The 14002-nt window shown below is 37.1% G+C and overlaps 1 protein-coding gene across 10 annotated transcripts in view; it reads right to left on the reverse strand.

Moving 5' to 3' along the window:
- Positions 1-763: 763 nt before the first annotated feature.
- PIAS2 (protein inhibitor of activated STAT 2) overlaps positions 764-14002 on the reverse strand; it is a 106587-nt gene continuing 93348 nt past the window's right edge. For 3 of the 10 annotated variants that reach the window (XM_027525994.1, XM_027525996.1, XM_027525997.1), the window contains 2 exons: positions 10842-10879; positions 764-8844 (listed from right to left, as the gene is read on the reverse strand). In XM_027525994.1, the coding sequence (XP_027381795.1) occupies positions 8662-8844; positions 10842-10879 (221 nt within the window). In that variant the 3' untranslated portion in view covers positions 764-8661. The other 7 variants (XM_027525995.1, XM_027526002.1, XM_027525999.1 and 4 more) reach the window with 6 other exon arrangements.

The raw sequence follows: 14002 nt of genomic DNA on the forward strand, positions 1-14002 counted from the left end.
CTCCAACACCACAGTTCAAAGGCATCAATTCTTTGGCGCTCAGCCTTCTTTATAAAGGTCCAGCTCTCACATCCATACATGACTACTGGAAAAACCGTAGCTCGATTATACAGACCTTTGTCAGCAAAGTTATGTTTCTGCTTTTTAATGTGTTGTCTGAGGTTATTGATATTTCTCCCAGCAATCTTGATTCCAGCTTGTGCTTCATCCAGCCAGGCATTTCCCATGATGTACTCTACATATAAGTTAAATAAGCAGGGTGATAACATACAGCCTTGATGTATTCTGTTCCCAATTTGGAACCAGTCCATAGTCCCGTTGCTTCTTGACCTGCATACAGGTTTCACAGGAAGCAGGTAAGGTGTCTGATATTCCTAGATACCAATACAATTGTACTGCAATATTCATAGTAGTATAGCTGACCCAGGTAACCTGGCCCCTAGGATATAGAGATTATAGGCAGAATTTCCCCAGCCTTACGTATACAGTAGGCTGAGTCTACAATGGGTCCTAGGCCTTCAGGTTTAATGAAACACCTACTGGCACATTCTTGCCCCTACTGTGCATTTCCCTACCCATCTCCCATTCCTGGCCCTCGCCCCGTAAGAGTTTGGAGTCTATTAGGTTAGTGAGCTCACTTCCTCCAAAGTCCCCAGCTTTTTTCATCCATCTGCCTTGTTTCCCTCCCTTGTGAATACCAGTTGGTCAGATGTCAAGTGATTTCTACAGTCAGTGTAAGTCAAACACAAATGACGACCCACCATTTCTTCATTGACAAGCATTTATTGAGCACCTACCATGTGCCACACCATGTTTGGCTCTGGGATGCAATTGAAATATCCTGCCCTCATGGAGCTTACAATCTAGCAGAGGAAACAAATACACAGTGAACTAATACATAAAATAAACACAGGTTGTGCCTTCTGCCATATAGGATACAAGCAGTGATGTGGTCAGGATATTTAGGAAACACTTTTAGACAGAATAGTCAAGGAAGGCCCCTATGAGAAATGGTTAAAAACTGAGTATGAAGCCTGACTCCCCGCTTATATGCTACAAGTCACTTACCCTCTCAGAATCTGTTTCCACATTCGTAGAATGGAAATTATCGTATGAAACTCAACCAATGCTCCTTACTGTGAATCACCATGAAAAGTCTTCAATAACTTCTTGCTATTGATATTCTACATGATTTTTCATGATTTCTTACATACTTCTCTTAATATTCCTTAGCAAACTTCTGGCTATTTTGGACATTTTCAGCCGTCTCTTTATCTGTGTGCTCTTGTAGCACCCTGACTCCACCTTTAACCACTGCACTACGATCTCCCTATTCACTGATCTACATGGCTTTAGTTAGTGATTAGTATTAACCGCTCAGTCGTGTCTGACTCTGTGACCCCATGGACTAGAGAGTCCATGGAATTCTCCAGGCCAGAATACTCGAGTGGGTAGCCACTCCCTTCTCCAGGGGATCTTGCCAACCCAGGGATCGAACCCAGGTCTCCCGCATTGCAGGCGGATTCTTTACCAGCTGAGCCACCAGGGAAGCCCCATCTACTGGATGGCAACTTTGGTGAAGGTAAGTCTCCGTCGTGTGTTCCAAGTGCCTGATACAGTGCCTGGCATAAACAGCCTCTCAAATATTTAATGACATGAGACTTTTATAAGCCAAAAGCAGCAGCCAAAAGGTGGAAGACATAGAGGATAGAGGGAAAGTCTCATGGAGGGAGGTCCTGAGGACAACAGAGGACACAGGCATCGAAGGTTCACGGGGCTGGACTGGCCTTTGGCCCAACTTGTCCTCTGAGGCTGGAATAAAGGATGAAGGTGAGTGCGGAGGTAAAGAAACCATGCTGAAGTCCTGAATCTTCTAATTGAATTTGGAAACAAGATCACCTGCTAAGAAAGGTGTGTTCTGAAAAGGAGTGGTAGGCTGTTATCAAACACACACACAAAAGACACGAAGTAAGTGTTAGCGAGGATGTGGAGAAAAGGAAACCCTTGTGCACTGCTGGCAGGAGTAAACTGGTGCAGCTAGAACAGAAAACAGTACGAGGGATTCTCAAAAAATTAAGTAGAATTACCATATGATCTGGCAATTCCACTTCTGGGTATTTACATGATGTCAAGTGATTTCAAAGAGGTATGTGTACATCAATACTCACTGCAACAGTATTTTACAATAGCCAATGTATATGGAAGCATCTGAAGTGCCCACAGATGAATGGGCAAAGAAGTGCATACATACACAACACGGCCATTAACAACAACAAAGAAATCTTGCCATTTCCAATAACATGCATGGATCTAGAGGGTATTATGCTAGGCGAAATATATCAGAGAAAGACAAATACCACATGATCTTGCTCCTACGTGGAATCTAATCAAATGAAATGAAAAGACTCATACAGAGAATAAATGAGTGGTTGCCAGGAGGGAGAGGCTGGAGAGGGGAAGAAATGGGTAAAAGGAATTAAGAGATATAAACCTCCAGTTATAAAATAAGCCACAGGAATGAAAACATACAGCATAATACATTATTATAACTTCATATGGAGACAAATGGTTACTAGATTTATGATGGTGAGAATAGATGGAAACATCAAATCATGTAGTACATCTAAAATTAACATAATTTTATACATCAACTATACTTCAATTAAAAAAGAAAAAAGGAATGGAAATATTTGCATTAATTGATGAGAATGGGGAAAGAACCATGCCGTGTCAAGTCAAAGGACTGGCAGGTGACTGAGAAAGGGGTCTGAGGACATGCTGAAGGATGTGATAATGACGTTAGGTAAGAGTACAAAGAAAATAGAGAGGGTTAAATAGGGAGTTTCAATGGAAGAAAATGTTGGAGGCAAGATAACCAAAAATCTCACCAGCCAGTGTTGGATGGGTCATCCGTCAGAACATGAAGTCACTGAGAATACGACAGAATCAGAGATGGCCAAGTACACTGTCAGGAAGTGAGGCCTTCAGCAAATCAATGGGAGTGATCGATGGTAAGAGCAGAAGTAACTAACAGTGTAACTTCCTGACACAGGCAACAAAAGGGCAGATTTTTGTCAGAAGCCTCGAGAAATTATTTAGAAATTACAAGACAAAGGAAGGGCAGCTGCCACCACCTCCTGAGATAGTGGAATGTGGACACAGCCCACACTGGTGAGAGCTGCAGGCTTTGGCAGGCCTTTAGGAGACAGCCAAATTCGTTATGACAAGGCAGTTAAGTACAAATTCAAAAAAACATCAACTTGCAGCCAAGCATGGTTAAGGGAAGATAGAGGGTGGACAGAGGGCTTCCCCATGGCTCAGCAGGTACAGAATCCACCTGCGACGCAGGCAACACAGGCTACCGTCCAAAGGGTCGCAGAGAGTCAGTCACGCCTGAGCGACTGGGCATGCGCAAGCACAAAGGCGGGCAGGCAATCGGGAGAGACTGCAACACATACAGAAGGGAGACCAGTGACGGTAAAAATGGAGGCAAGGGAAGTCTGCACTTCTTAAGACTGCAGAACAAAAATATGCTTCTTGAAAACTTCCTTTCTGAAATCTCATCTTAATCATCAAACTCACCATTGTCTCCCCTTAATGACTGTTGTCCTTTCTACCTTGAGAAATGGACTCAGCTCTTATTCCTACATTCACTTAATCTTGAGTCTTCCTTTGAAATGGCTCCATCATCCACTCCTTCCTTATTCCTATAGCCATCACCTGAAATCAGGTCTCATAATTTTATGTCTAGGTTACCACACCAGCCTCCCAAATAGCCTACCTAATTAGTGTCACTTCAGTCATAAGGCTTTTGAATTAATAGGTCTGTTTCAGACACCCAAGTCCAACTGCAAAATTTATCTGTTTCTTCATTTGCAACACAAAGACAACACTACTTTCCTTTGAAAGACTGCGGTAAGGAATGTGATATGTTGTAGGTTGCTCAGCACAGCTCTTAGTAGGTAAGAATTCCTGATTTTTGAAAACTTGCTGTAAGCCCTTTGAAGAATGGGACCAGATCTGTTACGTCAGTCTAGTCCACATACATTTTCAAAACACACTGAAACCTTGTTGAATGGTGTGATGAAGGCCAAAATACGAGGGATATTTTATAACACAACACTCTTCATGTAAAAGGCTTGAGCTTTGAAAACATAAAAGCAGCTTTACAATCCATTCAAAAAGAAACAGTTCAGGAAACAACATGGTATGCCAATCAAGAAAGTAATACCTTGAGCAAAAGACGACTGCAGTCTGTTTTTCTTATCCCAGAGCTACCTTGAGAACACCAAGATGGGGTGGGAAACACACACGAAAAAAATGAGAAAGCAAAGCTTGGCTCTGCTTTTGTTGTTGCTTTAGCCTTACCACTTTTCCAGTTTGAGTTGCACTGCCTTTGGCTCAGAAGATCCTACTGGCCTTGGGGAACTCAGAAAGGCCAAAATGGAGCCTAAGGGAAGAGAAAAAAAGAGAGAGCTGGCTACTAAGGGCTGGCCCCAGGCAAAGATGGTTTCAGAAAGTCAAGAATTTCTAACTAAAAATGGAAAACGTAGTGTAACATGGGCTACTTTGTAATGCAAGTAAAAATGTGTGAAAAACCATTTGGATATCCTTATACGCAGGTGTTTCTGGAACATATCAGAGAGATATATTTGAAACTGAGACATCCCAGGAAAATTTCTGCCAATTATCTCCAAATCAGTTACCCCAGCTCACCAAGGTCAGAGGTGGAAGGCCTTAATGCAGATGCCTGCATACAGGTAATGGTACATATTCTTGGAAAATATGGTTAGATAGTTCTCATACCACATGGTTAGCAAAACCACTTGGAAAACTGTTGTGCACCAAAAGTTACAGAAGTATTTACATCCTTGACTCCAGCTCACCTCTAGGAATTTATCCTAAGGAAATAATTTATGCACAAAGACATGCACTGTAACAGCATCATGAGATACAACTAAAATGCCAACAGGGAAAAGCAACAGAAAGCACGGCACATCCATACAACGCAGTTTTTAGTAACATGGAATAATGCCTGGAGACTGAGAAAAAACAATCAAGATACAACTTACACTGAGAAGGAATAAAACTATGTAAAATCAAACATGTAGCAAAGAGACCGGCAAGAAACATTCAAAAATATTTAAGTGCCCTTTCTACCTTTTCTGTATTGTCTGGACTTCCCACAATAAGCATGTATTACCAACATAAACAAAAAAAATATTGAATCAGACAAGCATTAAAGCAGAATGGGCATTTTTATATAGATTTATTGGTTTCTGCTAGGAATTGGAGTGTGGTTCCTAACAAAAAAGTGGGGGCTTACAAACCAGTCATTCTTTAAAAAGCAGAGAAGTTATTTAATTTCTTTTCTGTAAGTTCCACCATATTCACGTAGAAATGTAGCAGAAAAGATGGTGAATCAGGTTCTATCATGAATTACCAATCTAAATGACAACTCCATGCTCCCACAACACAAAGACCTAGACCCAGGGTCACAAAATACAACGTCAGACCCAAGTTTTAAATGGCACACTGCTCTACGTTTTCCACGATGAAAAAGATTAGGAAAATAAAGTGTTTACTTGGGGTGGGGGGGAGACTTTTTTCACACCCACTGGGGACTAGAGAGAAATGAACGACTGAGTTGAGAACTAATATTTTATAAAATTCAACTTTACTTAAAAAGACGAAATGTAAAATAAATACTTTTTTGGCAGAAGAAAAGCAGACACCTTGGTTACTAGATGACAGACGTTCAGGACTGCTCTGAAGGAAGAATGGTGGAAAGGTCTGAATCCTAAATCACGACAGTCTGTTGAATATCTTTCCTCTACAATCCAACCTTTCTTCAAATCCTTCTAAAATTCTACCCTAGAGAAATTTGCTTTATACCCAGAGTTATGGATCTCCTTATGTATACTCATAATCGTTCACTTAATTATGGTATTTCCATTCTAGCTTTCTGGACTCTACAGTTTCATGTGGCCTTTATAATCATCCCACAACAGATGCTGAAAGAATTTATACCTTCTGGGCAGAAATGGAAACAAAGTCCTAAAGCGGCTTACCTAAGAATCAAAAAGTTAGTCGATGTAAGCAGACCCTAGGCTGAAGCTACATTCAGTACCAATTATATTGTCATGAGTTATCAGAGCAAGGAAACTCGTCTAACATTTCTGTGTGAACAAAGATAAAAACACAGGCTGGTTAAGTGTTTGTAAGAGGCTGGTAACTGCAGTTCCTTTTCTTACACATCATCAGATGGCAGATGGTTGGCTGCCACCTAAGTACAAGTAGCGATGACCTCCTCTGAAACTGAATTATACTTGGTTGAGCAGGTATCTTGGCTAGTAAAAGACACTACTACAAAGGCAGGGTCCCAGTAAAAGTATTTGGTGGCCATACTAAAAAAAGGACAATGGCTTAGTAAGCATGCTGTTGTCATAGAGCCAAAAGCATACAAAAAGGTACTCACCTTCAAAGATACATACATAAAAGTCTCAATTTTAAGATTATAAACTCAAAAGTATATTTTAAAAAATGTTAGTCGCCTGTATGAGATAAATTAAAAATTTTATGTAATTTAGTGTAAAGCACCAAAAATGAACAATACAACTGTTCACATAAAATAGTGAAAATAAAAGTACAACTATAAAAGCACAGCGGTTATCAGTTACAAGAATCGAGTAAATGAACTAATTTCTATTATTTTTTTCATTTACCTTATAAAACTCTGTTGGTTAAGTTGGGGGGGGGGAGTCTCTGAGAATCTAATGGGTAACAAAATGATAACAAATATACAGCATTTCTTTATTAACAAATTATATCACACAAATCAGGTTACTTTTTCTGTCTGATTACAGAGTTAACAGAACTTGCATCCACATTTAGAGCAGCAATATAAAAGTTTACCAGGAAGAAATTCTGTGTATGGACGAAAGGACTGCAACATGTCCTAAGAATTGAAAACTGGCAACTATGATGTAACAACTGCAGAAGATTCAGGCTTGTTTTCCATGTTTTTAACTCTCCAAAAGGGATAATACATTAAGGGGATAATACAGCCAAAGAAGGGATGATGTAAAAAATCACAGGAAATTAAATGAGTACAAAAACAGCACAAAGATCACGAGAACTTGAGAAGGTATGAAAAACCAAGCAGCGACAAGGCAGCTCCCTGGAGTTGCACCAGGCCTGACTGTTCCCTGTCCTACACGAAACTGGTGGACTCTTCATCTGGGCATTTCAGTCTGAGAAATCAGCCAGATTCATGATTTTTAAACAAAGGTTTACTTAGACACAGCTTAGGGAGAGAAAGCTAAACATTCGGAAAGTATTAACTCCTTGAGAAATCAAAATTGTGCAGCCAGATGAAAACAAAGTATAAAATCTGGATAAAAATGTTTCTCTAAAGGTAAAATTCAGCTTCCTGAGAGATTTCAAATCAAACACATAGTAAGAGAGTGGTTTTCAAAGTGGGTTTCAGGCCCATCCTCTCTTCAAACTTTTCTTATATCCAAACACTTCTAATTCTGTTTTTATCTTCTGTGGTTTCAGCAAACATCTCCTTTTTTAAAAAAAGGAAATCTGATGCCACCTCCATCCCTTTGCTATTGTTTGTTCTTTTAAATTTAAAAATCACTGCTATGAGAAAAATGAGATCTATGACATACTTTGTCAGTATTACTCATTGCAGATTTGAACATTATCCTATACAATAAATGAGTAAAAGAAGTTCTTAGGAAGAAATTAAACTTTGCTATTCCCACTGCCCCTAAATCTGTTCTTCTACTGCCTCCATGCTCTCAATATTTCTGGACAGTGTGAACACAATCTTAACATTCCAGCCACACCTTAATCCAGACACATTTCAGTCAACAGTCACAGAGAACTTCGTTGAGAAGGTAAGCCCTAATTTACAGACATCTCTAGAATGAGAAAGTTCAATGACCAAAAACAGCACACATTACATCAGGGCAGACTCTGTATAGTGTTCTTCAACATACTCACTATTAAGGAGCAGACAAATCCCAGAACTCCACTCTGCACTCATGGGCACAGAACACCAGAGTAGAAACAACCGCCAGGGGAAACATACAGGCCATGTTTCTTGGATGGAAACAGAGAACAGTGGAACCCAAGCTTTGGCCACTTATCTAGACTTCATTACTTCAGCAAAACAGAACAAATCCATGGAAAGGACTCATTTGGCAAATGTAACTTCTTTCCATGTATTTTTTCCTTCACATCAGGTTAAACAAAAAGTTGTCATTTTAGAATCACTGATTACATCTTTTTTAATTAGAAAAAAGTATACTTGAATATTTACATAATTTTATTGCTGTGTATTACAACAAAAAAAATTTAACTTTTTTGTAGAATCTATCCAGTAACATGAACTTGAAATCCATCTCTCAGGAGGATACAGTTACAGCTGAATGTAGCTGATGCTCCAGAGGACACCAAGAGTAAGAAAAATCCGTGCACGTCATGTGGTTCTTGTTGCAGTCATCTGTGTTCATCTCTCAGAAGGCAAACGAATCCATCTGACATTTCAATAAATATCAAAGCAATCATTAGCAAAAAATAGCTTCCACGGACCAGAGATCCAAGAAAGAGCAGTTCTGATGAATGATTCCTAGAATCGAGAGTCCTTCTTTAGTCCAGTGAGATGATGTCAGGAATGTTACTTCCACTGCTGGTTATGACCCCTGTCTCACTCCTGCTGCTGGATGAACTAACATGAGTACTGCTCTCATGGGGGCTGGTGGTGGTGACAGACGCACTGCTTGCTGTTAAGGGTGAGGTGAGACTATCCAAAAACATAGGAGGACAGTACTGCTTGAAACAAACAATGATGCGGGTGAGGAAGAGGCTTCATTGATTGTAAATAAAGACTACACACTGTTAGATATGCATAAGTGAAAGCCACATATTTAAATCTCGGTGGGATTTAAAAATTTCTCAAAACTTCACATCTTTGGATAGAAGGTGGCACGAATTTAACATTTTACATTATTTGATGAGTGCAGCATATTCTTGACTGTCTCAAAACACAATCTGTTGACCAAATATGTAGGTAGTAGTACAAAAATGTCAATAATAACTATAGTTAATACTGAATACTAGCCCCACAATTATGAATCATACTTAGTCTTGAATTTGCTCACTAAATGTATTTATACCAAATTTAAAGCACACTGTAAAAGGCTAATAAACTTATCTTTAATGGCTTTAAGCAAAAGTGCTAACACAAAATTCAATAATTCTTTCAAAAGTTATTATTAATTAGACCCTTAAGGAACAATGTTAAGACTTATCAGCGGAAAAACAACATCTGATTCCTATCTACATACATGTAATAGTACTTGTGTGATTAGAAGACAGCATACACTCTAATATAGAGACTACATGGTAGCTAACTACCCCGAGATGCTCAGAATGAGATCTCCTGTATTTTGGAATAAAAAACAAAACAAAATTTTGGAATAAATCTTAAAGGAAATCTAACTGCCTCTGAGATGTCTGCTTGACAGCCCCCTGCAAGTGTTTATAAATGCTGGTTTAAATCTTAGTTGCTGATCCCCAAATTTCAACCTGGGTTTAAGTACTCTGATACTGACCAGGAGGAAGAGAGACAAGAGCTAAAAGCTTTATTTTATATCACCATAGACTGTTTTATGTGCGAAACAACTGCACTAACTTCAGTATGATAAGCGCGGCCCAGTACACACTACAAGAGGAGAGGTCCTAAGTTTGTGTTTAGACTGACTACATGAAAGATCAGTAAGGACAGCTCATCAATATTATCAATTCTAGGTATTTTTTATCAACAAGTTAGCCTGACACCAAGCATGCTGAATAGCCCTATAAAATCAAAATCCTCAAGGTTCCAAGATGATTTTTTAAAAAAGGATGATTGACATAAAAGTCAGTAATACTGTAATCCTGAAGAATCTATCTCCTAGAAAAATACATAGATATTTTGCTATAGAATCTACTGATGTAGCAAAGTCAATTTAGGGTGAAAAGAAACTTCTCTTTTTGTGCTTGTCACCTTGGGCCCAAACTTCCAGTACTGCTTGTGTGATCAAACAGAGTATTAAACCAGGAAGCTGATATACAACCTGTGGTTAGCTGATTCTGAGCAGACTACAAGAGCAGTGATCCATGGTTCTTCCTCTATCCGTCCCTACTCTCAGCACTTCTCCAGGTCTCTTTCTCTGTCTGCTTTCCCCATCAGCTTTTCTTGTGCCTTTTTCCTCCTCTCCTGTTAGCCTATCAGTGGAGGCTGTGCTCACTGCAAGGTCTTCATGGTGGGACACTGGAATACTAGTTTCTTATCTCCAACAGATAAAACACGAATGGCTGGTTTATAGCAATTTTAGGTGAGGGCTTCTTCAAAGTCTGAATTTGACTGCCTTTAAAAACTAGGAAGAATCAAGCTAATGATTCAATCTGTTTAATCAGCTTCAGCCATCTTCTATGTACAGAACAAGTGTTTTACAAATTATCTCTATAAAGTTTCAACATTTCCAGTCATCCAGCACTGCTTCCCCTCATTTTAATCACTCAAATGCTTGTTAAGAAATGCCAAATGATTATATTAAACTAAACAAAAAATAATTTAAAATGCTAGTAGTAAAGGTCAAAATATCATAAAATGAAAAACGTCATGCCTCCAAGTAAAACTGTGAAGTATTTATAGAAGTACTTTCCTTCCATCAATTTAAGTAACTGAAAGTTGACTGTCCTGATTTTATGCAACTGGTCATTTTTAGTTAGTGACACAACCAACAATCCAGTACAAATTAGTTGCTTAAATTCAGGATACATACCTGGGGATCAACTGGAATAAGGGAAAGAAAATCCAAACCTAAAACAAAAATGTTCTGTTAATAGTTGTCTCATATTTTGGAGACAAGAATTATTTCCCCAAATCATTTTTTAAGTCATAGAACACTTGGGTTAAGTCCTTACCATTCTGCTGTAGGGAAGGTCTATATCACAATCAGGATATTTCAGGATATTTATGTGCATAAAACCCAAAAATGTACATATGTCTTGACAAAACAACTGGAAAAACCATCCCCAGAGGTTTAAAACGGGTAGAGGAGTCCAAAATTTAAATAGAACTAGTCAAAGCAAATTTTCACTTAGCGGAATGAGAAGCAATAAAATGAAGAGATGATTATCTGGATTGAGACATTAAAAAAAACATGCTTAGTCTCTTAAGACACTTCACATTTATTTTTTAGAAATACACATTAAGCTTCATCTAAAATATCACTTCTAAAACAAATAAATGTCTATTTCACGGACAGCTCTCTGTCCCCCAGTTCCCACAACAAAAGGAGTAGTACACAGTTCAATACGCTGCATAAAGCAAGCACTTCGTAGCCGCTGCTTACTAACAAGCTAAACCTTGCCACGGTGTACTGGGTTATAAGCTAATGCAGTTTTCTAAAGATTTGGGATCCTCCAATTATACTTATATAGAAATAGAAAAGTAACAAAAGGTTGCCCAGTAATACTGTTTTGAAATATTAAAGTTATAACAATAAATAATAAAATCTTCATGTCTGAAAAGTCTAGCAATAAACTTCAAGGTCAGTTCCCCTAGACCTCTGCTTGACTAAATTCTAAAACATTATAAAAAAAAAATCATATATTAGGTATATGATTACTAAGGCCAATTTCTATTTATTCTATGAGTTTTTATATCCTGGTATTCAAGGTCACCTCAAGTACAATAATCATAATACAGTGTACTATGATACTGGACTGTTAGTCTAAATAGAGAATATGAGTGGGAAATTATATTTAACCTGTGTTAATACAACTGATAAATGTTTAAGTTTATTCCCTTATAATCTCTAAATAAGGGTAAAATGATAATACTTACTGAATAATACAAGCTGTAGCACCAATCATTTGAAAGAAGTCATTCAACTTCTAAAAGATTTTTGAAAACTGCTGACATGACTTGTCGTTTCTTATGGCTATCACTAGCTATAAGATACAAGATTTGAGCCAACACTGGACAAAGGGAATCATAACCAATTTTTCCAAAGAGTTCCCCATTAAAGTGATACTAAGGAGGTGATGTACTTCAGTAAGCGAGTTTCTGTTCACAGTAATAATACCGCTGAGTAAATCCTCTCTCTGCGGCAGCTGAACAGTAATTCAAAATCTGTCTAGCCCTTATAATATCATCTGCAAGTTTTATATATTCAGCATTTCTATTACTGGATGATTATTTCATGTGTGCTAACAGTCTACTGATCTGTATCTTTTGACATCTCATCCAAGGATAACTGAATATGATAACATACAATGCCATAATAAAAGTATCTAGAAATTTTTCTGAAATTTTGATTGAAACCCACTGTATCTCCCTAGCTGTATTATACAGATGCTGTCTCCATAAAAGTCAATAATATTTCAATGTAAATATTTCTCACTTAAACCATTTTCTCTCCAACAGTAACACTGAAGCTTGAACAGTATTTCAGATGTTATTCCTTCTATTAAAAAAATATTATCAACAATGTCTTATAATTCTACTTTGTAAGTATAGACTATGAAAACTCTTACATGAAACAGATGAAGCTTCATGAATAGTGATTAAAACATTATTGCCTTAATACTTTATAAAAGTTCAGTAAAATGCTATTCTTATTTCACCATAAGTTTGAACTGCAATGGTATGTTGTGTTTTCACTCTTAAGTATTTCATAATTATCTTTAACTAAAAAAGCAGGTAGTTTTAAAAATTATGATGGTACATTCTAAATGCTTTTCTCAATACTGATAGATCTGTAGTTTTTAGATTTTAAACACTTCTTCATGTGAAACTGACTCTGTATGTCTTATTAATAACAACACATTTTACTTACTTGAGCCATGAAGTTTAACAAAACGTAACTGCTACATGATTAAATATGTAAATGTTTAGCACTTTCAGATTTTAATGATACAACTTTTGAGCACCATTCGCACCTGACAATATGGCACTAGCAATAATAAGGCAGTCATATTTTTTCGTGAAATAATCAAGCTGTTTTCCATTCCATAAATACAAATTATGTTTTATTTTTGCATTCACTGTTGCACAGTATCAGAAGATGTTCCAAGCTGCAGTTCATTATTAATATCATTTCTTCTTTGTTCTCCTGCAGATTCAGAAGATTCATGTTTATGATGTTTAAAAGGAATGTTAAGAAATGTATTAAGAGTTTGTCATCTCTCAATTCTTGGTATTCTATTTAATATTTTATTATAAATTATTAAATTTATAAATATCAAAACTCTGTACAGTATGACTAATTACATAAAAATTATGCACAAAAAAATCTCCAAAGTAATTACTAATTACAAAAGAGCATGTTAACAGTAAAACCCAAATAAAAACTGAACTATTTAGATCAAGTAACTACTACATAATTCATAAATGACGGTAAACTGGTAACTCTTCTAAAGTACAATAGATCCTATTCTATTCCGTTCATTTTAATAAGCAGTATCACTATACTAGCTTATAATGGCTAAATACCAGTCCTGGATAATAGTCTTAGTTCTTACCAGCTTGAATGTATTTTATGAAATACACAATTAACATATTTTATCGCATTTTTCTCAAATCTGTACATTTTATAAAGTAAATAGTCTGACTTTATGCCCAAATTTTGAAATATAAATTCTCTGAAATTAAAAATTCATCCAAACTCACACAATTCAAAAACTAACAGAGCAAGTGATTTGTACATTGTATCTATTCTATTGCTAAATGGCCAGAGTCACTTAGTAAACAGAGAAATGTTCATTATCTTTTTCCTCAGGATTAATTTTTAATTCGAGATCTTTAGGAAATGAATTCTTCTGGAATGCTTATTTGTAACACATACTAAGATGACATGTGGAAACCTTTCAACTTCATTTAAAACTAGCCACAGTTAAAATAAACATGGCAGTTAGGGATTAAGACTCTGACTTTCCC

Source organism: Bos indicus x Bos taurus, chromosome 24 (assembly GCF_003369695.1).
Source record: "Bos indicus x Bos taurus breed Angus x Brahman F1 hybrid chromosome 24, Bos_hybrid_MaternalHap_v2.0, whole genome shotgun sequence".
Lineage (NCBI taxonomy): Eukaryota > Metazoa > Chordata > Mammalia > Artiodactyla > Bovidae > Bos > Bos indicus x Bos taurus.